The 26,894-nt window shown below is 35.5% G+C and overlaps 1 protein-coding gene across 3 annotated transcripts in view; it reads left to right on the top strand.

The window, feature by feature from the left end:
• Positions 1-26,894, top strand: part of UGGT2 (UDP-glucose glycoprotein glucosyltransferase 2) — a 191,643-nt gene that overhangs the window by 18,944 nt on the left and 145,805 nt on the right. For all 3 annotated transcript variants that reach the window (XM_060287968.1, XM_060287969.1, XM_060287970.1), the window contains exons 5-10: positions 3,307-3,481; positions 8,942-9,038; positions 11,617-11,689; positions 14,043-14,143; positions 20,439-20,538; positions 22,913-22,973. In XM_060287968.1, coding sequence (XP_060143951.1) covers positions 3,307-3,481; positions 8,942-9,038; positions 11,617-11,689; positions 14,043-14,143; positions 20,439-20,538; positions 22,913-22,973 — 607 coding nt within the window. The remainder of the gene's footprint in view (positions 1-3,306; positions 3,482-8,941; positions 9,039-11,616; positions 11,690-14,042; positions 14,144-20,438; positions 20,539-22,912; positions 22,974-26,894) is intronic.

Genomic DNA, 26,894 nt, shown 5'->3' with positions numbered 1-26,894 from the left:
GAGTTTGTCTTCTGCCAGGATCCATGAAACAACAAAAGGCAAACTTACTAGCTTGTAAGCGGGGTAAAATCAATTCCCTAACCTGACAGAAACTAAATGGGTGTACATAGATATATATAGTGTCTTTTATATGTACACACACACACACACACACACACAGTTGTTATATATGTGGTATATGTGTGTATGTATATATGTATGTATGTAGTGTTAGTCTTTTTTTTTCTTTTTTGTGAACCTTATGCACATAATCCTTGGTTTATGTCACACTATCAACATTGGTCCATGGTGGTTGTTTTTTCTCATTTAAGCAAATAATGTATTTACACACACACACACACACACACACAGAGTAATAGGAACATTTTAATTTTTTCCCTCTCTGTAGATGTTTCTCATTCCTAAGTTTTCTTCAGTTTTCATTTTCTTTCAGTTTTTCCAGATTAGATTTATATTTTTTAAAGAAATAACTGATACACTTATTATACTTTTTTTTGTTCTAATGTGTTACCATTTGCATTCATATTGTTTCTTATTTTGCCTTTGGTTGAGTTAGGAATGTGGGTTTTTTTTCTTTTAATCATAACACATTTAGGGCATCAAAGTTATCTTTCTTTACTATATGGTATTCTTGTCCCAATTTCCTAAAAAACTCCTTTTATTTCCTTGTTGGGGGCAGGGGAGGAGAGAAATTTATACTCATTTAGGACAGTGACGATTGCTGTCACTTTCTCCCAAATAAATAAATGACATTTTAGTGTAATATCTGTCAAGTTTGGGGCAGATTCAGACCATGGATCTTTGAACCATGGAACAGGAAGTAGAGAGAAAAAGAATTACACTATCTTTCTTTTTGTCTAGTAAATTGTTGTATTTCAAGTGGTAAGGTGTATTATGTTTTAAGTAGGAAGACATCAGTTATGATTCTAAGTTAAACGGCATAGATTTTATAATTACTGGGTTTTACTCCCAAATTATAGTATAACGTTATTATTAGTTTTCAGCTTCATTAAGAGTTTTCATTTTTTTCTGTGTCTTTGAAAATATCATTGGAGATTCTGGGAAATGTAGCATTAAGGTCTGCTCTCCAAATGCCACTTCAAACTGTGTTACCCTCCTTTTTTTGTCCAAAGTGGAAAGCTGCATTTTTTTTTAATTTTTACTTTTTAAAAAAATTGTATTGGAGTATAGTTGATTTACAAAAGCTGCATTTTAAAAGTTAAAAATATTATGTGGTCATTATTTAAAAAATTCAAATAATTCAGAAAAAATACAAAGTAGAAAGGGAAAATGACCCATAATTCTGTTAAGTTTGGTACATTTTTTTCTTTTTAAGTACATATATTCACATGCAGATATATTCTTTTTTTAAAAACCTACATGGGATTGTACTATAAAGGATGTCTTAGAACCTTCCCCCACTGAATTATACATCCCTACATTTCTTGCATATAAATAAATATAAATATAGGTCTATGTTTTGTCATTGTGGAGCAGGACCCATTTATATAGTGTTGTATTTCCACCTGACACATAGTAGATGCTCAGATATTTATCAAATGAATAATACTGTGATTAAATGAACAAGTACATTTAATTATCCCACCCCCTGTGATAGATATAAGGTATTTTACATTTTTCCTCTATTATAAACAATATGTAGTTGAATGTCCATGTACATATATTTTTATGTACATGTATCGTTATACTGTTATCTTGATATTATCTTAGATAAATTTCTAGAACTAGAATCACAAGGTAAATAAGTGTATGCATTTAAAATTGGTACATATTTCAAAATTTTTCTTCAGAAAGCTGGTTATGTTTCATACTCCATTTCTAACGTTTTCACTAATGCTAATGTGTATGACTTCCCTTTATAATCTTAGTCAATTCAAGAAATGTAATTTCCTATTTTTAAATGTAATCTAGTCGATTTTTAAAAGCTGCTTTCCCTCTTACGGAGTAATTCTCCATACATGTAGTATAATTTTTTATTACCTATGATATATCCATGTGATTCCTGAATTAATTAAAAAAGCAGACTTTGAAAGGTATGTGTTTTAGGGTATAAGAAGGCACTCACCAGGGCTTCCCTTGTGGTGCAGTGGTTGAGAGTCCGCCTGCCGATGCAGGGGACATGGGTTCGTGCCCTGGTGCGGGAGGATCCTGCGTGTCGCGGAGCGGCTGGACCCGTGAGCCATGCTGCTGGGCCTGCGCGTCTGGAGCCTGTGCTCTGCAAAAAAAAAAAAAAGAAAAAAGAAGGCACTCACCATTACAGACTCATGAACAAACGTTATATTAACCTTTACCTTTGTCTCTGGAAAATCTATTTCATTTCTTCTAATTTTTTTCTTTTATATTCAACCTCAAGATTTATCTAATAGCATTAGCAGCCTTTCCAATTACCAACATTTGAAAACATTTATCTTTAATACTAATATTCATTTCATTGTGAAGATAGAATTTACTAATATGTATAAAGAATCTTGCATAGTGCCTGGAAAATAAGATGTCAAAGTCTGTTTATGATGGTAGGGCCAGACCATAGGACTGCTCTGTTTGATTATCCTTCGGGATTTAACGAGTTGTTATTCATATTAAGAACTGATAATCTTTGCATGACATAGTACCTTTGTTTTTTAAAGATTTGGAGCCCATTTTCAGGGAATGTGAGCTATAATGAAAGGTTATATTCCTCTAATTGAAGAAAATATAAATTTTATTTCATCAAAAAATATGTTGCCATTTATATTTTATTTTATTTTATTTTTTATTTTTTATTTTTTTGCGGTACGCGGGCCTCTCACTGTTGTGGCCTCTCCCGTTGCGGAGCACAGGCTCCGGACATGCAGGCTCAGCAGCCATGGCTCACGGGCCCAGCCGCTCCGCGGCACGTGGGATCTTCCCAGACTGGGGTGTGACCCTGTGTCCCCTACATCGGCAGGCGGACTCTCAACCACTGCGCCACCAGGGAAGCCCTATATTTTATTTTTAAAGATAGCAAACATTGATTGAAAATAAAATATTTTTAATATTCAGTGTTGGGCTAACCAAATTTATTTTTTGTCTTTTCTGTCATTAAGAAGTTCTGTTCAGAGTCACCACAGGAAATCTAAATTCTTTTTCTGTGATTTTATGTATGTGTCTATGTGTATATATATATATATGTATATACACAGACACACACACAAATGCATATACATACATTCCTATAAGTTTGATAAGTAAAAATTATAAAGTTTCACGATATGTTTCTCATATGCTCTGCTTTCAGTTCTTGTTTGTGTTTTGTTTTCATTTTAGGCCCAGACCTTATCTGTATAAAGGAGACCACAAATTTCCTGCAAACAAAGAGAACTTACCAGTGATTATCCTCTATGCAGAAATGGGTACCAGAGCATTTCGTAAATTTCACACGGTGTTGTCTGAAAAAGCTCAAAATGGGGAAATTCTTTATGTTCTTCGGCATTATGTTCAGGTACGTGTTTGTTTTGTCCAAGATTATTTTGGCTGTAAAAAATACATTTTATAATAATTTCTTTACTAGATTTTACATGATAATTTCCCCTAGAATAGTTATTTAAAGATTTTTTTTGATTAACACAACTGTCACATGTGAATTTTATGTGGAGAAATATATTGAGATTCTGTGTCTTTTCTGGAAGTATCATGTTTATATTTCTTTCCTTTATAATATATTTGGAACAGATTTAAAACTTGGATAAAAAACAAAACCGTACAACAATAGCATGGGTAATATCTGCTAGGATTCATAAATGTAGTTATTTTGAATGAAAATGTATTATGATGAGGAAGTCTAATTTACTTGGTATTTTGATAGTATATGTTAGTTCAGAGTGCTAAGCTTGGTATGCGAATGCTCTCAAACCTATTTGTTTGAAAGGCTGATTACTTTCTTATGCAAGTTTCAGATCAAATGTGTTGTGTTATCCCCATCTCCAGAGCTCTCGTTGCAGTCACACTCTATCACATTATTCTGTTTTAATGACTTCGTAGCACTTATTACTGTGCTGTCTCTAATTTTATTTCTTTAACACCTCCACACACACACACACACACACACACACACACAAACACAAACACAAACACAACCAAACTCTCACCATCACACATTAAAATATAATGGCCATTAGAGGAATGACTTTGTTTTTTACTTCTATATTCTGAACATGGAAAGAGTGTTTTAATTTGCATTTCCCAAAATATTCATGATGAATTTAATGTTTAAAGTAATAAAAGCATTACAGATATACTTAATTGCCTATCCATATCTTTTGCCTGTTTTTATATTGGATTCTTTGGGGCTTTCCTCCCCCATTTACAGATTTTTAAAAACATATTCTGAATACTGGTCTTCTACACTCTACAAACATCTTCTGTGTATTTCTGGTCTCCTGGTAATAAAAAATATATATGTCATATTTCATTTAGTGCAAGTATTAATTGTAGTTGTACTCAAATTTATCCAACTTTTCCTTAATGGTTTCCTTCATGATGCCATAAAGACATTTTCTTATATTTTCTTGTGAGAATTAAAGTGCTGTTCTTTGTGTTTTGCTTTTTAATTCATCTGGATATATTTGAATTTGCTGTAAGGTAGAGACATAATTTTAGTTCCATATGGAAATTCATTGGTCTCCACATAATTCATTGGACAGTTAACTCTTTATACTAATCCATCATATGCCAAGTTTTCATAGGCATATATGTTTTTAGACTCTATTCTGTTCCAATAATATATCTAGTTCTATACAAATATAGCATTATTTTAATTGTAGTAGCTTTAAAATTTAAAGCAATATTGAAAAAGAGGAACGAAGCTGGAGGCATCACATGTCCTGATTTCAAACTATATTAGAAAGCTGTAGTAAGACTGTATGGTATTGGCATAAAACAGATACATAGAGCAATGGAACAGAACAGAGAGCTGAGAAATAAACCTATGCATATATGATCAACTAATATTTAACAAGGGAGCCAAGAATACTCAATGGGGAATAGATAGTCTCTTCAATAAACGGTGTTGGGAAAACTGACAGCCACATAAAAAAATGAAACTGGACCCCTATCATATAGCACTCAAAAAGATTAAGTCAAAATGGACTAATAACTTAATCATAAAATCTGAAGCCATAAAACACCTAGAGAAAACATAAGGGAAAAGCTTCTTGACATTGGTCTTGGCAGTGAGTTTTTGGATTTGACCCTAAAAGCAAAGGCAATAGAAGCAAAAATAAACAAGTGGGACTACATCCAACTATAAAAGCCTCTGCATAACTAAGGAAACCATCAACAAAATGAAAAGGCAACTTACTGAATTGGAGGAAATATTTGCAACTCATATATATGATAAGGGGTTAATATCCAAAATACAAGAAGAACTCATACAGCTGAAGATCAAATGAAAAGAAACAGTTCAACTAAAAAATGGGCAAAGGACCTGAATAAACATTTTTCTAAAGAAGACATGCAAATAACCACCAGGTATATGAAAAGGTGCTCAGCATCACTAATTGTCAGGGAAATGCAAATCAAAACCACAGTGAGATGCCACCTCACACCTGTTAGAATAGCTATATGTCAAAAAGACAAGAGTTAACAAGCATTGGTAAGGATGTGGAGAAAAGGAAACCCTAGTGCACTGTTGGTGGGAATGTAAAATGGTACAGCCTCTCTGGAAAACAGTATAGAGGTTCCTCAAAAAGTTAAAAATAGAACTAGCATATGATACAGCAATTCCACTGATGGGTATATATCTCAAGGAAATGGAATCGCCATCTTGAAAAGCTATCTGCATCCCCATACTTGTTGCAGCATTACTTATATAGGAGTAACCTATGTGTCCAGTGATGGATGAATAGATAAATGTGGGGTGTGTGTGTATATATACACACATGCCCAATGAAATATTATTTGGTCTTAAAAAAGAAGGAAATCCTGCCATTTGTAATAACATGGAAGGACTTTGAGGGCATTATGCTAAGTCAGACAGAAAAAGGCAAATATCATATGAGCTCATATATGGAATGTGAAAAAAACCAAATGCATAGAAACAGAGAACTGATCGGTGGTTGCTGAAATTGAGGGGTGGGGAGGGTTGATGGGTGAAGGTGGTCAAAAGGTACAAATTTCCAGATATAAGATAAACAAGTTCCGGGGATGTAATGTACAGCATGATGACTATACTTAACAGTACTCTATTGAATATTTGAAAGTTGCTAAGAGAGTGGATCTTAAAGTTCTCATTACAAGAAAAAGAAAACCGTAGCTATGCGAGGTATGGACATGAACTAAATTTACGGTGGTAATCGTTTCATAATACAATTGACCCTGAACGACTTGGAAGTTAAGAGCTCCAACACTCTGCACATTCACAAATCTTTGTATAGCTTCTAGCTGGTCCTCCGTATATACGCCATTCCTCTGTATCCACGGTTCAGTATATGCAGATTCAACCAGCCATGGGTTATGCAATGGTGTAGTGTTTACTATTGAGAAAAATCCATGTGTAAGTGGACCAGTGCAGTTTACGCAGTTCAAACCCATGCTGTTCAAGGGTTTGATTTGAATTGATATCAAATCATTATGTTGCACACCTTAAACTAATGCTATGTTATATGTCAATTATCAGAAAAGGAATGGGAGATCAAAGTATATGTTTATCTTTTTTAAAAAGTCCCCCAAGTGGTTTTAATATGCACCCCGCCCCTGGATGGTATAGTCATCTATTGGGAATCAGTGTCCCAAGCTATTATTTGGAGAATGTGACCATTAAATATACTTCTGTGAAAGCATATTCACCAGCTATCTGGGTACTTTGTAGCATCAAATTATGGCCTTCTACTTAATTAATGACATATTGTACATCCAAAATAGTTATACTGTAAATCTAGTCAGCATGTAATCCTAATAAAAATAGACTTATTTGTGCTACTTTTTAAAAAATTAATTAATTTATTATTATTATTTTTTTAGTTGCGTTGGGTTTTCATTGCTGGTGCGTGGGCTTCTCATTGCGGTGGCTTCTCTTGTTGCGGAGCGCGGCCTCTAGGCGCGCAGGCTTCAGTGGCTGTGGCACGCGGGCTCTAGAGTGCAGGCTCAGTAGTTGTGGTGCATGGGCTTTGTTGCTCCTCAGCATGTGGGATCTTCCCAGACCAGGGCTCGAATCCGTGTACCCTGCATTGGCAGGCGGATTCTTAACCACTGCGCCACCAGGGAAGTCCCTGTGCTACCTTCTGAACAGATGCTTTTTTGTGGGGAAAGAAGAAATAGGATAATGAAGAAAGATTTTTTTCACCAGTTGATTTAGCCTATGAGCATTTTTGGTTTGCAAATCCAAAATTATTAAACTACAATTCAAATTTTATATCAATACCTTTCAAAAGGAGAAAGTAAATATGAAGTTAATAAACATTTATCTTTATTATCGAGGAGCTGGTAACATTCCAGAACTGATAATGGAAATTGGTTATGTGAAATTGCATTTCTTTTATGAACTATAACAAGATATGTGGACTTAGAGGTTCAGTTTGCCTAGCCACCAACTGATTGTCTTTTGAGTGGATAGTCAAAATACATTTTTAAATTGAGCTGGATGAAATTGAAAACTCTTTAAAAGATTTTCAACTTTGTCAGATTACTATAATTATAAACAACCCAGTGTCCTCATGCTATCTTTCATTATAGCATGTGCCTGAGAAATTAGCAAATTAAATTTTAGTGTGGGCAGCAATGTTAAACACTTGTCTGCATATCTGAAACTAATTCTTACATCATCTTATTTAGAAATAGAACAGTCCAGGAATAGTCACTATGGTCGTATACTTATCTTGAAGGCTGAGGGAGAAGTTTAGGGAGGAAAGAAGAGACTAAAAACCGTAGTACACTGTTAAGGTTTTCTTTCTGTTTGTCCTCTGCCTCTTCCTCTGTCATGTTTAGAATTGCAAAACTGCCCTCACGCAAACGTTAGTTAAGCAAAGACACATAACATCTTCACAGGAGTTTGCTGAGTGCTAGATTAGATGCGTTTTCTAACCCATGACAGAATATGCCAAATGGTAATGATTGTAGCACAACTGATAAGAATTTCAGTCTAGAAGCTAGAAAGAACCTTAGACATCTTCTAAAATATTACATATATTCATCCAGGTTGCTTACTTTTTTGAAAAAATGTGGTGACTTCTCTTCCTTCTCAGAGTAGTCTCTAGAAGTACGTTTTATATTTGCACTTTTGGAAAGGTGAAAGAAAAGGTACCAAATGCTGATCATAAATACTTCAGACAACTCAGGTTTAGGCAAATTGTTACCTCTCACTGCAAGGATAGGTATTAATTTGTGGCATTTGGTATATTTTAATCATTGAGAAACATGAAGAAAGACTTGAATAGGTTGTTCAAGGCACTGAGCATTTTTGTTTCCTTTGCCTCTACTTTCTAGTATTTGCTTTTGGGGACACTCTGGATGTCCTACATGCAGACAACTAGCAAATGAATAGCATTTACTGGTTTAGCAAATCTTGTGTAGTTCCCCCAAAAGAGTACAGTTGTGTTGAAACTCGATTGTATGGGATCCTCTGTTAATTAATTCATGGGAAAGATGGCAAAGTTACCATGGTATAACAGAAAAAGATCAGATTTTTTTTTCATTGTAAAAAAGTAATTAAAACATCAGAGTCATGACAAAGATTTTAGAAAGTAAAGAAGTGGTAATCAACCAAATTCTAGTTCCTTGATAGACTGTCTAGAAAGAGTATAAATATCCCCCAAATAACAATATTTCACAGTGATTACTTCAATATTAGTAATTTACCCTAATGTCCTAATACACAGTCATTCTGAATTCAAAAGCAGATGTTTGACTAAATATTTTCTCTCTCTCTCTCTCTTTTTTTTTTTTTTAAATAAATGTGTTTGAACAGAAACCAGCCTCACAGAAAATGTACTTATCTGGCTATGGTGTGGAGCTAGCGATTAAGAGTACAGAATACAAAGCGTTGGATGATACCCAAGTCAAAAGTAAGTTTATTCTCTGTATTCGAGTAGAATGAAAATTTGGAGGCTTACACACTTCAGTTGAAAAAAGAAAATGACTGTAATCTTACACACATTAATTTGAGGCTGGAGACAGGGTAGACATGTTCCCCCTTAGTTGGAATTTAAACTAAAAGAAATACATTTCATATTATTGTGCTCTCAAAAACTTCAGAAAGTGGAAGTAGCATATTTGCTTTTACTCAATGGCTTCCCAACCATTTTCCGCAACATATAAAAATCGATAATATATGTAGGGTATGTAGAAGCAATAGATGAGGCTGCTTACAGCTAGAGGGGACTGACCCAGGAGCTCAGACTGGCCCATGATGTGCCCAGTCACCCCCTGGGAGCAAGGGTGGGGGGGATCTAAGGGGATCAGTATCTCAGTAAACCTAAAACTCATTGGTAGCACTGCCTTCCAAGTCTTGGTCTGAAGTGTTTATATGTAATGAAGTGAGGATGATGGTCTTGTGTTTCTGCTTTTGTTTTTGTTTTGAAGTGGGATGGAGAGGGCTGTGAGTTGATGGTTAGATGAAGTAGATTGAGTAGATCTGTGATCTACCAGTCCAGTGTCTATGTTCTGTGTACTGAACGCATGCTCTAGATGAAGGATTCTGGAGACCTAAAAACACTAAAGAACTTTTCAGATTCTTATGGGAATCTTTTGTTACCTGGCTCATTGGAAATGTATTTGTACCTGATTCTTGGTTAAGAGTTTCTAATTCATTCTTTTATATGGTCTCAGATGTTGCTTCTGCTACAATTTTGTTTCTCTATTCAAGATCTGGTCCTGGCAGCCCTACCCTGATCACAGCTTAGCTCTAGCCCTCCTATTGAATGTGCTACAAATCAACATCTGTATTATTGTGATTGAAAATCCTGCTGGTTAAAGAGTTACTGAAAAAGTATAGTAGAAACAATAATGCCCAGATTTTATATATTTCCATATAGCTTGTATACAGCTCTACAATGCTTTATAATGTAGTATCTTGTTTAACAGTCATGGTAGTAACATAAGGCATTTTCTAGCCATCCTTGGGCTTATAGAATTTTTTTTTAAAGTCATGTGATCACATGTATTTCTATATTACGAATTGCACATTAAATTTTGTACATTCGGAATATATTTTCTCTCCATTCTAGTTTCCGCTCCTTTAGTTCACTTCTTTTTTTCCCTCTGTATATGGGCGTCAGGCTTCTAACTGACCTCTTCAGTACCCCTAGTCCCCTCATCCCCCAAATGGAATAATCCATCTGTTCTCCACAGTGCTTTCTGACTGCACTTCTTATGATGAAAATCTGACTTTATGATTCCACCAGTTAAAATCCCGGACTGGTTCCCTGTAACCTCTTCATAAATTCAAGTACTATATAGCATAACAGAGAAAGCTTTTCACATTCTGGCCTCTTTCTGCCTAATCACTGTCCCTCAGCCCTCTCATTTGTACACTGTGGTCCTGTAACACTAAACTACTATACAGAATAATTTTCTGTTCCCTGGACGCCTCCATGTGTGGCTCCATGCCCAGCCCTCGGGACCTCTGTAGAGCACTCTCATCCCTTAGCATATGCTATTCCTGCTGCCTGAAGCCTTCCTCCTTTCTCCCACCTCTCTTATTCATCTAAGGCCTATTCATCTTTTAAGGATCATGTGTATCAGTCAGCACCTCTGAGATGGCTGCCCATCTTCCTGCTCTGTCAGAGGAAGGTTTTCCCTTTTCTGTATTCCACATATTTTGTGCTTTCTTTTGGAAAAGTTTTAAACAGTCTGTTAAAATTGTCTATTTGTCTCCTCTTCCACCAACTGAGGTTTGCGTCTTTTGCGTCTCTCTTCCCGGTGTCTGTCTGGCAGGCATCGGGCGTCATAGAAGGCAGTCGATAAATATTTGCCTGATGAATGAATGAAAGGGAGGGAAAGGAAGACTGGATCAGAGCACCCGGTGTTTTTAGTTGCAGTCCTAGAGGTCCAGACTCTCAGACGAGTAAGAAGGGAGAAGTGTACTTGCTGAGCTCTGATGGAGTGTAGCCCACACTGCTTACCGTCACAGATTCTTAGAATCCCGGGGTACCCTCACACATGCCACTTGCCACACCGTATGCTATAATTATTGGTAAGTAAAGGAGAGGGGAAGAGAAATGAACATAACATATATCCTTATTCTTTGAGGCCATGAGTTTTGGTGTCTTTCTAAAGATTTCTTGATTATGTCTAAAGGTGTCAGAAAGAATGTGAGAACTCCTGTATCTGTTAGGGTTTGGATTCCTTGCTGGCTTAAGAGCTAAGCCCGGGGTTCGTTGCACACTCCTTGGTTTATCATTCTGGTATAAAATAGAACTTGACTATGAAATGATCTATAGAGCATTTATGATGGTTTTTAATTATTTCATCATCAAGCTTGTTTAAACAGAGAGAGCACACTCATGTCTCATTAAGCTGATCCATGAAAGAAAAACAAGGTAAAACAAATGGAATTTGATTTTATTTTGAGTTCTTCTAATTTTTTATTACATATTTTCCAGTCTGAAATATTTTCATTTTGCTTTTGTTTCCAAAATATAGCTGTGACTAATACTACTGTAGAAGATATTACCGAAACAAATGAAGTTCAAGGGTTTCTCTTTGGGAAATTAAAGTAAGTCTGAATTGAAAGTATTACTATACTCTTAAGTTTGCTTTTAAAGGACTTGATTCCATATTCTGGGTTGGCATATGTTTCACATTTTAAAAACATACATACTATTGTTTTTATTACAGAAGTAACACATGGTTAATGCAGAAAAGCACAAAATTGAAAAATAATCGCTAATTCCACAGGATAATGAGTATGGTTAGAGATATTGGAATGGAAAGTGATCAGAGTTATCTCTGGCTAAAAACTAAAACAAAAATTTGTGGGCTCTTTTACAGATCTAATGGGTTACAAAACTCATAGTTAATATTGGATTTTTAGCATGAAAAAAATTTCGTGTCTCGAAGAGAAAATATTTATTTCGCTAAATTTCTGTGCCAGGTATTGCCATATTAAATGCCTTTTAACTTCTGGTCTTAATTTCATATACACATATAAGTAACCTTTCAAAAAACTGAAGTTCTGTCCCCCTTCTTTTTTCCTGCATCACTGATTGAGGACAAGGAATAGGACGGTGAGTGCTCGCTGAATGTTCATGGGTGGGGATTGTTGTCTTTTTATGTGTCGTTTCTCTTATTTACAAGAAGGGAAAGTTTATCATTCTATTATAAAGACAACATTAATTAAAAATAAAGAACCATTTTTATTAATATCTTTAGTTCTTATTTAGTATTACAAATATTTATAAAGGACACTTAGGTCCGTTCTCCTGGGGAGTAGATAACTGTACAGAGTGAGGGGAACATTTTTGGACACTATGCTCCTTCATACAGATGACTGAGTTATAGTTCTACGGTTTACTGGACAAGTTGTATACTAGTGGCCTTAAAAAGTTAATGCATCTTGTAAAATGGATTTAAGTACGATTTTTATTTAGTAGGTAACATTTTTATTCCATTTCCAGCTGTGTCTTGCATCTTAGAATCCATAGTTCTGTTTTTTTTTTTTTTGCGGGGGGGCAGGTACGCGGGCCTCTCACTGTTGTGGCCTCTCCCGTTGTGGAGCACAGGCTCTGGACACGCAGGCTCAGCGGCCATGGCTCACGGGCCCAGCCGCTCCGCGGCATGTGGGATCTTCCCGGACCGGGGCACGAACCCGTGTCCCCTGCATCAGCAGGCGGACTCTCAACCACTGCGCCACCAGGGAAGCCCTGTTTTTTTTTAAACGTACCTATTTATGGGAATAAATTGCATGTCTTTCAGAAAGCCTTTGGAACCCTGGGATATTAGTTTTTTTAGAGAGGAAATACTCAGAATTAGTTTTTACACAGTTAATTGATTTAGGCAAGAACCTTCTGCTTTGAGGTATTGTATGAATAATGTGTTTTTGCCTGAATTACCTAAATAATTTTAGCCGTGAAAATTATTGTTAAGCTTATGATTAAACATGAAAAACAATATAACAGCTCTTATAAACTTAGTATTACTCTGTAACTTAAAATATTGAGAAAGGAGTGGTTAATTTAATTCATAGTGAACTTCTTTTCAAAGAAGTTCTTTTGCTTTCTCACTGTAAGAGCAGACTTGATTCATTTTCAAAATGTAGTCCCACATTGTAATAAAATTGCAAGATATGAAATTGTAGTACATTTATTATTGTTAACTATAAGATTAATCTATTTCTGTGTATTTATTTTTCATCTCACATTTTAAAATATTTATTTCTCTTTACTGTTGAAAATATGTATTTGTTTATAAATTGTGCTGATAGCTACATAAAGTTTTTTTTATAACAATTCTAATAATATGAAATGGTACTGTGTTTTGATTTCATGAGAGATGGAAGAATAAAGATTATAGTTTTTATTATATGTATAGTAAAATATGCTGCATTATTTGGCACTCTCTAAAAAATACTAGATATGTTTAATTAGGCAGAATTATCTTATTTAAGTTTTTTATAAGTTTCAAAGATGGAACTTTTCAGAAATAGAGTAAACTCTAAAATTGTATAGGAAGCATTAATGTCTTTCCTTATAAAATAGTTTTCATTTCTAATTATAAAAGCAAGACTTGTAATTTATAAAATGTTAAATAAAAAGTGTATAACATAAAAACTAATAATTCTGCCCTCACACTTGGATCCCTTACAGGTAATGTTGACAAATGAGAGTACATCCTTCCAGATTTTGTTTTCTTTTGTTTTGTTTTATACATTGAAAAAAGTAGACATGTATATCTCCCTCATTTTTTTTTAAGTTCTGTGGATATAGCTGCCTCACTATTTATTATTATCTTGATGAACAGTTAGTTTGTGTCTAAATATTTTGAAAAGTTAATTTCAAAAATATACTGCTTGTATAGTAGTAATTTGTAGTAGATGATGATAATTAACATTACTTAATATTCTAATACAGAGAAAGATATTCAGATCTTAGAGATAATCTGACAACATTCCAAAAATACCTGATTGAGAGTAATAACGAAATGATGCCTTTGAAAGTCTGGGAACTACAAGGTATAGTATTTCAGTCCACATTAACATAGCATATTGGTAACTTATCTCTGTTTTGTTAAATAGGCTTTTATATAACATGATATAAATTATTTCATAGGCACTAATAATTACTAATGATGTGACTAATATACATTATTTTTGTGGAAATACAAATTTAATTAAAAGGTTATTCATCAAGCAAACCATATTTTTATGTTTGTGAGATTTAAAATTATATAAAGTACAGTTATTTGATATCATCTAATCATTTTTAAAGTGTACACGAGTTATAGATTCATCTCAGGTATTAAATCACATTTCAGAGAATCTTTAGCATTGATTAGAAATCCTGATTAGTAAGTCAGGAGAAATCAGAACTAAATCTTAGTTTTCTTCTCTTTAAAATTTTGATCTTAACAGACCATTGCATGTTTCATTGCGAACTTAGAATAGCTCCCACACCGACATCCTATAAGCAGATATTTTGAGACTGAACCAAATTTGGAGAATGAACCAAAATTCCTTTTCAGTTTGTAATTTTCTTTCTTATTATTTGTAATGTTTAGTGGGTCATGGGAATATGTCACTTTTCTGTGGAATCTATAATTTTATCACATCTCTCATCAACTTTTTTTTAATATAATAACTTACTGAAATATACTTGATATGCAGTTCACCCATTTAAAGAGTACAATTCAGTGGGGTTTAGTATATTTTTAGAGCTTTTTAGCTGTCAGCACAGTCAATTTCAGAGACCCATAATTTAGAAAATTGTAAGTGATAGGGTGCTTCTGAAGGCTGGTAAACAGAGAACATGCAAAGTTAGCTTACTTGTAATTAACCTCACTGATGTCTGTGGAAGGTATATTTGAATGGACTAGAAACAGGAAATCTAGTTAAGACATCATTGAATTAGTGTAGCGAGAGATAGAACTATGACTGTGGTAAAAGGCATAGAGAGGAAGGCCAGGTTTAGCAAATATTTAGGAGATGAAAAGAGTCAAAGATGAATTTAAAATTTCCAGCTTGGAGCCTGAGTAGAGAGAACATAAAACATGTAAGTGGGTTTGGGGGTTGAATACGGGGCCCAGAAATAATGAGACTGACGTTAAAAAAAGATAGACTTAACGTGATGGTGACATATCCAGATGAGACCAGGTCCAGTGGTGGGGTGAATATAAAGTCCTTATACTAAAAGGAGAAGATTTAAAAATTGAAAATATTAGCATAGAGGTTTTTTAAAGGTGGGGGGCGCTAACCGAAGGTGTAGGGTGCCCAAATCAGTGCCCAAGGGAGTGTCCGCGTGCTCGTCCGCGTGGGGAAAGTAGACACGGTGGAATGATGAGAGACGGAAGAAAGAGCACATTACAGAAGCCAAGGAAGTAGATTCAGGAGAGGGTAAGTGATCAGGACCTTTTCCTTTGTTGATTGATTTAACAAGTGTTTCTTGAATTTCTACTATGAGTCAGTCGTGTCCCTACAGCCATGGTTTTATAATTTTTGGCTGAGACCTGGAGTAGGAAGTATATTTTACACCAAGACCCATACACAAGTGTATAATGTGTGAATACACAGATATGCTTAAAACTAAAAAGAAAGCTTCAGCATAGATGTGTATGTTTACCACATTTTATTAATTCTGTAAGACTTTAAAAAATGTATGTATTTATTTTTGGCTGTGCTCGGTCTTCGTGGCTGCACGCGGGCTTTCTCTAGTTGCAGTGAGCAGGGACTACTCTTGGCTGCGGTGCGCGGGCTTCTCATTGCGGTGGCTTCTCTTGGCAGAGCACGGGCTTCTAGGGTGCACGGGCTTAGTTGCTCCGCGGCACGTGGGATCTTCTCGGACCAGGGCTCGAACCCTCGTCTCCCGAATTGGCAGGTGGATTCTTAACCACTGCATCACTAGGGAAGCCCAAGACTTTCTTTTACTCTACCCTATTTCATTTGAGAAAAAAAACCTTCACATTATCCACTAATGTGATTTCACTACTAACTAATGGGTTCCAACTGACACTTTGAAAAAGTGCTGTATTCTGAAGATAAAATAAGAGTCAAAGCAGACACCGCGTTTATTCAAAGGATCTTGGACAAACATAAACAACTTTAAAAACCAATGTAAAAATTAGCATTGTAATTGCTGCAAAGTAAAGGGACGTAAGACGAAGAAGGGCATATACCAGGAAGATCTGACTGGTGGGATGGGGGCAGGGAAGGGGTAACAGAAATGGGAGGGCTCCTCAAGAAGTGGTGATTGAATTGAGATCTGAGGAAGGGCTAGAATAAATTTGAGGGGGGGTTATTTAGACAGAATATCAAAGACCCTTTCAAGGGGCTGCAAATGGAGTGTGAGGGAGAGAAGACATCAGGAACAACTGCTGGATTCATGGTTTACCCAGCTGGATGGACAGTGGTGGATTTTCTGGAAAGAGAAGACTAAAGAGGACCAAATTTGGGCAAAGATGGGTGGGAATATCACAAATGTGTTATTGAGCGTGCTGCTTTTGAAGTATCCAAGTGGTGAAACCAGGAAAACAGTTAAATATGGGAATCTGGATTTCAGAGGCAAAGTGAAGGACTTAAATAATTTATGAGTCATCTAGGTAGGGAATAGTTTAGAAAAAAGCAAAAGATGTTAATAGACTATGCTACTATTATATTCATTTCCTTGTCATTTACAGTTTCTCTGATTTCATGAGTGAATTTTCAGGGGCTTTTGAACAGCATATGTGAAGCAAAATTCCATTCATGTTGTAAAAAGTTTTAAAAGACCAGTTATGCTATCAGACCTGAGTAAAATATAGTTGTCCATGGTCGTGATGATGATGGTGATTGGCGGTGATAAAAATATTAGCTAATACTATTTGTCTGGCACAGTATTAGGCTCTTTATATGCATCATTGTAATTAATTTTTTAAAAAAAAACTCATGGGGTATTGATAGATATCCTGCTTTTACAGATGAGGAAACTGAGAAACATACACACAAAATAATTAGTCCGAGGTCACCAGTCTCATAAGGCACAAATCAGCGATACCTAAAATCAGCAGGTCTCTCTCATTTTAGAGCCTAAATTCTTTCTTTCCCTCTATGTTGTACTGTTTTTAAGTATAACATCATGCAGCCAAATGCTCTCAGGCAAGGTCTTTCATCATATGCTATCCTCAAAAGAAATACTCTTTTGAAATGCAAATCAAAACTACAGTGAGGTACCACCTCACACTGGTCAGAATGGCCATCATTAAAAAGTCTAAAAGTAACAAATGCTGGAGAGGGTGTGGAGAAAAGGGGAACCCTCCTACACGGTTAGTGGGAGTGTAAGTTGGTGCAGACACTATGGAAAACAGTATGGAGGTTCCAGAAACCTAAAAATAGAATTGCCCTATGATCCAGCAATCCCACTCCTGGGCATATACCTGGACAAGACTGTAATTCGAAAAGACGTATGCATCCCTGTGTTCATAGCAGCACTATTCACAATAGCCAAAACGTGGAAACAACCTAAATGTCCATTGACAGAGGAATGGATAAAGAAGATGCAGTACAGGTATACAATGGGATACTACTCAGCCATAAAAACGAATGAAATAATGCCATTTGCAGCAACATGGATGCAACTGGAGATTATCATACTAAGTAAGTCAGAAAGAGAAAGACAAATACCAAATGATATCCCTTGTATGTGGAATCTAAAGTATGGCACAAATGAACTTATCTGCAAAGTAGAAGCAGACTCACAGACAGAGATCAGACTTGTGGTTGCCAAGGGTGGGGGAAGAGAGATGGAATGGGAGTGTGGGGTTGGTGGGTGCAAACTATTACATTTAGAATGGATAAGCAACAAGGTCCTACTGTATAGCACAGGGAACTATATTCACTATCTTGTGATAAACCGTAATGGAAAAGAATACCAAAAAAAGGAGGTACCTATGTGGATACCTGAGTCACTTTGCTGTACAGCAGAGATGGGCACAACATTGTAAATCAACTCTACTTCAATTTAAAAAGATACATAAACAAAACAAAACAAGAAATCCTCTTTTATAAGTTGTTATATCAATCATATAAGTAATGACTAAGTTTTCTCATCTAAAAAAGCATAAATATATACACACCAGTTAAAAATTATGTTACTTAAAATTGCCTTTAATAGCAATAGAATAAGAAGACACATAAAGGATCTTATTTGTAAGTTTACTGTTCATTCACCCATTCATTCATCAATATTGAGCACCTACTTATGTATCGGGTACTTTTTTTGAGGTTAGAACATTTAAGTTCTACTCTTTTAATACATTTCAATTATATAATACAATGTTATCAACTATAGTCACCATGTTACACATTAAATCCTCCGATTTTATTCAGTCTTAGAGCTGAAAGTTTGTACCCTTTTCCTCCCACCCTCAGCCTCTGGCAGCTACTATTCTACTCTCTGTTTCTATGAGTTTGACGTTTCTTAGATTCCATGTATAAGTGATGCTGTGCGGTGTTTTTTTGTTTTTTTTTCTTGTCTGGCTTATTTTACTTAGCATAATGCCCGCACAGTCCATCCACATTGTTGCAAATGGCAGGATTTCCTTCTTTTTTAAGGCTGAATAATATTCCATTGTGTTTATATACACCACAGTTTCTTTATCCATTCATTTGTCCAGAGATTTAGGTGGTTTACATACCTTGGCTATTGTGACTAACGCTTCAATGAACATGAGAGTGCAGGTATCTCTCAAGATATTGATTTCATTTCCTTTGGATATATACCCAGAAGTGGGATTGCTGGATCATATGGTAGTTCTGTTTAATTTCTTGAGGAATCTCTGTAATGTTTTCAATAGTGGCTGTAGCAGTTTACACAAGTTACTTGTATATTTTGAATAGTAACCCCTTATCAGATATAATGATGTGCAAATATTTTCCCCCATTACACAGGTTGCCTTTTCATTTCGCTGATGATTTCCTTGCTGTGCAGAAACTTTTTAGTATGATATAGTCCCACTTGTTTATTTTTCCTTTTGTTGTCTTTGTGTTCGATGTCAAATCCAAAAATTCGCTGCCAAGACCAGTGCTAAGGAACTTACCCCCCTGTGTTTCCTTCTAGGAGTTTTATGGTTTCAGGTCATAAGTTCAAGTCTTTAAAGTGTTTTGAGTTGATTTTTGTATAGAGTGTAAAATAGGGGTCCAGTTTTATTCTTTCGCATGTGGACATCCAGTTTTTCCAGCACCACTTATTGAATAGAAAGTTTTACTTTTTCTTGTCAGGAAGTGATCCTATGGCAGAAGGATCCTGGCAAGATAAGGACTGAAAAGAGTCCATTTTGTTTGCAATTAGGAGACTTTAGTGAGCACTGATAGCTCCACTAGTGCTGGGGAGTGGAAACATTCTTAGGTAGGTTAAGGAAATTCTATTTAGAGTTATTCAGCTAGTAAGTGATGTAGAGCTGGAATTTGAACCTTGGTCTACTAGACTTTACCAGTCCATGGGAGGCTGCCCTGGGAACATCTTTTCTAGGCTTTGACTCCAACTGGATTCGCCACTGTACACTGAAAAGGTAGAAACAAAACTAGTCTCGCTATGATAAACTGGTCGTTTTACTAGTATTTGACAAGCTAGGATTCCAATTCTGGTGAGATGTTAAAGAGAAACAAAGTGCTTCGCTATTAGGTAGTGAAAGAATTCAGTTTTAAAACCATTTCTGACTCTTGACAAAGTAATGAGACGCAGATTACTGCTTCTATCATACTCGAGACTGATTACAGTAAGGCACACGCACTTTTCTTTCCAGAGAACTATCATTTCAGGTAAAATCATACCAAGTTTAGGATTTTATTTTTATTGTTGTATAAAGGTAAAAAAATGTTGAAAAAGAAAGTGAATGTTTCATATTTACTGAGTTAATGAACACATTAGGTCTTAAAGTTCTTTTCAGAATTGGCTCTTCCGAGCTCTTTGTTCCTTCCTCTTATTTTTTTTTGTCAAAGCTTTTTGTTGCCAGTTTCACTTAACCTAAGAAAAGATAGCTTTGCGTCAGCATTTCTTTTCATATCTCTTTTTTCACATCTCTTTCCACTGTAATTTGTGGAAAACAAAAAATAGGTATTAAATGACAATTATTCATTTATAAAAGTGTAAAACTTACCTTACTGGATGTAAGTGATAGCTTTCCATTTCATTTAAAACTTTTGAATAATGCTAAATTTGAATATTTGTTAATGTGTCTATAATGAATATATGGCAAGAAAGGTTATTTAAATTACATGGAAATGTCTGTTAAGGTCTAACATTATGCTAGATTCCTTAATGATATTCTTTTCCTTCCAGATCTTAGCTTTCAAGCAGCTTCTCAAATAATGTCCACTCCAGTTTATGATGCCATAAAATTAATGAAGGACATTTCGCAGAACTTCCCCATAAAAGCCAGGTATATTAAAGTTTATTGATTTGATTATAGTCAGAACTCTTTCCGTTAAATAAATTTTATGAAAATAGCCGATTTCATTTAACATAATGATATCAGTTAATTCTGTTATATATAGTGTTTATGAGATCAGGGTCTCTTTTCATTATGTATATTGGGTTTTTTTTTTAACTAGAGCAAAATATTGGCTTGTGCATGCATATGTATACATACTACAAAATAGAACTCTTGAATTAGAGGCAAATGGAAAGGAAAAAATAATGTATTTAAAAAATTATTTAAACGTAAACAGTGAGATATGGTAATCCAAGAAAAAACTGATTTAAGCAGTATATAATAAGGGGACATTTTTCTCTTTACCCTACAGAGGATGATGAAAAGTATTGCTCTAAGTAGACCTATGCCCAATGTATGGCCAAATCATGTTCTTGTCCTTTCAGATTCCAAACAATTAGTAATGTCTTAATTGTATAGAATATTTTGTGGAATACTTCTTTGCCAATAAGATATCTAATTGAACTGCTTTCAGAAATATTAATATTACATTAAACGCATCTTCCAGTTCAATAGATAATACATTTCCATATCTAGAAGTAACCAGTAGATACAATTCTGGTTACCATGTTTTATAAGGATTTACAAAATAACAAGACTTTGATGCATTTGTAGGAATAATAGTATAAAATTATAAGCAACCAGTAAAACATAAGCTAAGTTAGCTTATATTGAAGATATACAACATGTGACAGGTGCAGCAATAGTGTTTCACTGAGAGGAATTGGAGAGCATCCTTGTGTCCTCAGCATCCCTTCTTTAGCAGTGGATAATCACTACGCCTCTATTTGTTTCAGACACTTTGGTACATTTATCCACAGCACAAATTACTGAATCCTGAATCTAGACAGTCAGTACCTTTGTAAGATAAATAAGTAGTACATGTTTGGCCACAAGATACCAAGAACCTTTTCATGATACCCTGAAAATAGAGAGGTTTGTCACCTTATTTACAGATTAAAAATGAATATATTGGCATGACTCTCAGTTTTAGTTTAAGCAAAATCAAGAATTTGAGAAGTCAGTATATGTATATGAAATATGTATGTGTGTATAAACATAGATGTTTAGCCACACTGCTGTTAACTAACAATAGCTTTTGAAATTACTCGATCAAATAAGTGAAATAATTTTAGTTTTAGGAAGATAGTCGATTAGCTGTTTTGACGGTAAGTCATTATAATTATTCAGGGATTTTGTGGCTAAACTCTGCTCTTAATTTGTGGTTGGTCGTTAAAAAAAATTTTACCAACTCTGCTAACACTGCTTAATGGCTGAACTGTAGGCTTAAGCATATCTCTACAGTTACTCTGATAAGTCATTACTCCATGACCTTGTGGATGCTTCCTGAATCTTGGGATGAAGCGAGTTGAATTGGTTTCCTCCAGACTCCATCTATGGTGCAACCATAATTGATACCCAAGGCTAAAAATCTCGCCTCCATGTATGTTCAGACTTAATAAATGGTTTTTATTTTTCATCAAAAAAAAAAAATAAAGTCACTCTGTAGACAGCCAGTAAATGTTCATTGAAATGAAATACTTGATAAATGAATGAAAAATTTGCATTATCAGATTTTCAGTTGCAATTAATCTCAAATGCTGCCAGATTTTAAGAGGTAATACACACTTATCGTGGGTCGTTTTAAGATACACCCTTCGCTTGAGTTTTACTTAATGCCAGACTTTGCATTAACAATCTTTTAATTTTTAAATCATTTTCTTCTATGTATAAAATTGACAGATAAATAGCTAATTAAGCATTCTTAGTAGTTACTAGGTCAAATAAATATAACTAATAGACTTATTTAAAAGACAGTTTGCTCTGTTTTTAAATTATAAGGGAGTTCTAAGCTTCCTTATAGAGTGAATATATGAAGTCAACATTATCAGTATTTTAGAACTTACATACTGCGGTAAAGATTTCAGGTTAACCAAAATTCTTTATACACATATTCCAAACATTGCCTGTTTGCAGCGTTACATATAATGACATTGGTAATTTCATATAGAATTTCTCCCTATGGGCAAAACAACACAAAACAGCATTTTCGGTCAAGTATTCTTGAAAAATGCGACAGCACGTAATGTGTACAGTTTGTGCACGTGAACTTTTGACAGTCTCTATTCCACCTGAGTCAAATACCCTTGTCAAATGAAAGCCGTAGTACCACCTGTCAAATAGGCTATGTGGAAATGTACGCTTCTCCGTCATGATGATTTAGAGTTTTTAGTTTCTCGTACAAAGTATCACATTGCATTGAATCATAGATTAGTCCAAACATTTAAGGAAGAATGAATTGTATCTGTATTTATGTTCCCAGATCTCTGACCAGAATTGCTGTAAATCAACGTATGAGGGAGGAAATACAGGAAAATCAAAAGGTTTGTTTGAATTCCTTTTTTAAAAAATTTACTACACTAATAACACTACATTTTAGACTTTGGATCTTCAATTTTCATACAAAAAAGGAAATGTTAACTTGTACTTTCTGATTATTAAAACAGTTCAGGATTTTCCATTTTTATATTGTCTACTTTATATAGCATACAGTTTGTGATCCTAGCCAATCTTTCCTGACATAGATCCTACTTACTTTCTCATTAACCTTATATACTCCAAATTTTCTGCCCATGCTGTATGGTTTTCTTCACAAAATAGAGAATAAAGGCTATGAGATAATTCTTCTGTTTCTCATTAGTTTTGCTTAAAAGCTTGTGAGGACCAAGCCAAGTTTAGACCACTGAAACATTACCAGAGTCCTATAACATACAGTACACAGTTGATCACTAGTTTGATAAGATTCTGCTAAATGGTCTCCTAAATTACCTTAAGACCCCAAATGATTCTAACTGTGTTAAGACTTAGGAAGTGCTTGAGAACACTTCCTGGCTTTATTACATAGGACTGGTTTGGCTTTAAGTAATATTAATCCCAGGCACACAGGGCCTTAAACAGTAGGAGTTCATTTTTCTCACATAAAGAGAAGTCCCTTCCCTGGTGGTGCAGTGGTTAAGTATCCACCTGCCGGACAGGAATAAAGATGCAGACATAGAGAATGGACTTGAGGACACAGGGAGGGGGAAGGGTAAGCTGGGATGAAGTGAGAGAGTGGCATGGACATATATACACTACCAAATGTAAAATAGATAGCTAGTGGGAAGCAGCCGCATAGCACAGGGAGATCAGCTCGGTGCTTTGTGTCCACCTAGAGGGGTGGGTTAGGGAGGGTGGGAGGGAGACGCAAGAGGGAGGAGAAATGGGGATAAATTTATATGTATAGCTGATTCACTTTGTTATACAGCAGAAAGTAACACACCATTGAAAAGCAATTATACTCCAATAAAGATGTTTAAAAAAAAAAAATCCGCCTGCCTGTGCAGGGGACACGGGTTCAAGGCCTGGTCCAGGAAGATCCCACATGCCGTGGAGCAGCTAAGTCCATGCACCCCAACTAGTGAAGCCCGCACACCCTAGAGCCCATGCGCCGCAACAAGAGAAGCCACCGCAATGAGAAGCTGGCTCACCACAACTAGAGAAAGCCTGTGCACAGCAACGAAGACCCAAGGCAGCCAAAAGTAAATAAAATTTTAAATATTAAAAAAAACAGAAGTCTCAAAGTAGGTTTCCACAGACATGGTTTTTTCTTTTATGGTTGCAGAATGGCTGCCACAGCTCCAGACTACTTGTCTGGATTCAAATCAGAAAGAGGCAGGAAGATCAAACCACATTCATCCTGACTGAAGCCTTTCTGGAACACTTCAGCCATCTTTGACTTCTGTCTCATTGGCCAAAATTTTGTAATGTGGATATTCCTAGCCACAAGGGAGACTAGAAAAGTTAGTGTTTACTTTTCTAGTGACTGAGGGGAGCAGAGGCGAAATGGCTTAGAGATAGTGCCAGGTTAGCCCATCAACAGTGCCTCTTACACTGAGACAGTAAGCTCTCAGTAAATATCAGCTGTTTTGATGATGACAGACAACTACAATGATGATAATGAAGTAGATGCACAGTTCATGGGAGACTGAGTGATAGAAGCCGCAGCACATCATCCTTACCTGGGATGTTCTTTGCCTCATTGACCACCTAACAAATTCTCGCTTATCCTTCAAAACTGAGCACTACTCCTTTCAGTAATTTTCCTAATTGCTCTTTACCATTCTTCAAGCAGAATGCATTGTTTTCTTATAAGAATTTTTGTATTTGTTTGTTTGAATAATGCCACTTGCAGTAAGAAATGAAGAGAGGTTGGGAAAGAAAAAGGAGGGAAAAGAAAGGAATGCCAAAGTATCAGTGGCATCACATAATCCAGTTTATTTTTTGCTCCGTTAATAGTCCAAAGGGGGCGTTCCTGGTCATCAAAGCTTTGCTCTATGTGATGATTTTGATTCCAGAGGCTGAAGAATTTTATGAGGTTTAAGAGATATTGTGGGAATAAAAGAGATAATTGGAAGGACCAAATGGGATAGCTCCAAAGGTGAACCACTGTGATGACATAATCACAGGATGACAGTCAAAGCTAGCTGCTGAAGTAGAGTGGGAATGAAAGTTAGTGGAAATGAGTAAATCAGGAAACTCTGAACCTAGGGGTTTGAATGAGCACAGTACCTGGCACAGAGCATTCCGTCAGAAATATTTGTTAAATTGAAAACTTTTAATATTTAAATGTTACCTATAATACATTCTATATTTAGCAATGTATAGTTTTTAAGATGTTCTGTATATTGTAGCAGTTGTTAATATCCTAAAGTATAAACTGAGATCCAGTGATTTCTTCTGGGTCACAGAATTGGTACTGATGGAACCAGAATTTGTGCCCTGGTTTACAGCTCATTTCAGAACAATTTAATAAGAATTGTGAGTTTTTCTATTGCCAGTCACCTTGCTAGGTGATTGGAAAGATATTTGATGAAATTAAGAAATTTGATCTAGTCTTCTAAAAAAAATTCTTCAGTGACTCCTATTTCTAAGAGAACAGCATACAAAGGGCTAGACAGATGTGTTTAAATAAAACCAGCTGAGAGGGGGGAGTCTGGTGTGGACTGTCAGCTCGCCAACAAAAAGCCACCAGGGAAACTTGTTACTCAGGCAAAGCTGAGTTTAATAAACTTGCTGCAATGAGGGAGAGCAACACCTTGATAGACACTTGTTAAGTGTCTCAAAAGGAGGACATTAGGGTAGAGTAATTAGAGGATTGGAGAGGGTCTCTGTTTAGGTGGTTTAAGTTGGGTCTTTCAAGGTGGGGAATTGTTTGGGATTGGGTAGACTTTGTAACACAATAGTTTACATTGTGTTGGTGAACATTAAAGTGATGGATTTGGTGAGCAACAACAAGGGAATGTGAAACTAGAACTGGAAGGACTTTGCAAAGGTGTAGAAAGTAAAGATAAAACCATTTCTGAAATAAAAACTAAAGTTATAAAGTGGCGCAAAGGAGAACTGACCTTATAGAAAACACAGCAGAAGACATAGTAGATAGAAATAATAAATGCAGAGATAATTTTTAAAAAAAGAAATAGAAAGGACTCAGGAGAAGATGATAAAGTAAAGCCAGGTAAAGGAAATCCAATATACCTAGACTAGAGTCCGTGAAATAGAAGAATGAAACAAATGGACAGAATGAATGCCTAAAACTACAATCAGAAAATTTTCTGAAATTAACGAAGTTCCAAATCCACAAATAAAAAGGGTGCACTGTGCAACTTGGGAAAATTGACCAAGAGTGGTCAAATATAAGCTATTGAACTTTATAGGGAACAAAGGAAATTACTTATGCATTTAATAAGAAAGATGATAAGGGAAGAAAATCACATTGGCATCAGACTTCTCAAAAACAAATTCAACACCAAGAAACAGTGAAGCTCCATCTACAAGACATTCAATGAAAGAAAAACTGTCCTTCAAGAAGATACGTATATACAGGCTACAAAAATGCTGAACATGCAAAAATTCAGGGAATATTGCTCCCAAGAACACTTTCTGCGGAATTTCTCCGACCAAGAACTGATTGAAGATTCTTGGGCAGAGCAACTGCCTGTTGGGCGTTGAATATGTTTATGTGTAGAACTAAAAGTAAAAAGTGGGGGACAGGGTGATAGTATAGTATGTAAACAGTACCTACTCTGACAAAGATAAAATATTGCAACTAATAAATATGGCGGGGGATAGAAAATAAAATGAACTTGTTGATTGCCTTAACTATAATACTCAGGAATCAAAGATATAATTAAAGCTGAAAAGTCAAGCAGTGGAAGCCTGAACTTATTTGAAAGTATATAGTTAACCAGTAATGAATATAAAACTAT

Source organism: Globicephala melas, chromosome 18 (genome assembly GCF_963455315.2).
Source record: "Globicephala melas chromosome 18, mGloMel1.2, whole genome shotgun sequence".
Classification (NCBI taxonomy): domain Eukaryota; kingdom Metazoa; phylum Chordata; class Mammalia; order Artiodactyla; family Delphinidae; genus Globicephala; species Globicephala melas.
Note: the sequence above shows the minus strand (reverse complement) of the source record. Positions and strands in the feature narration are given on the sequence as shown.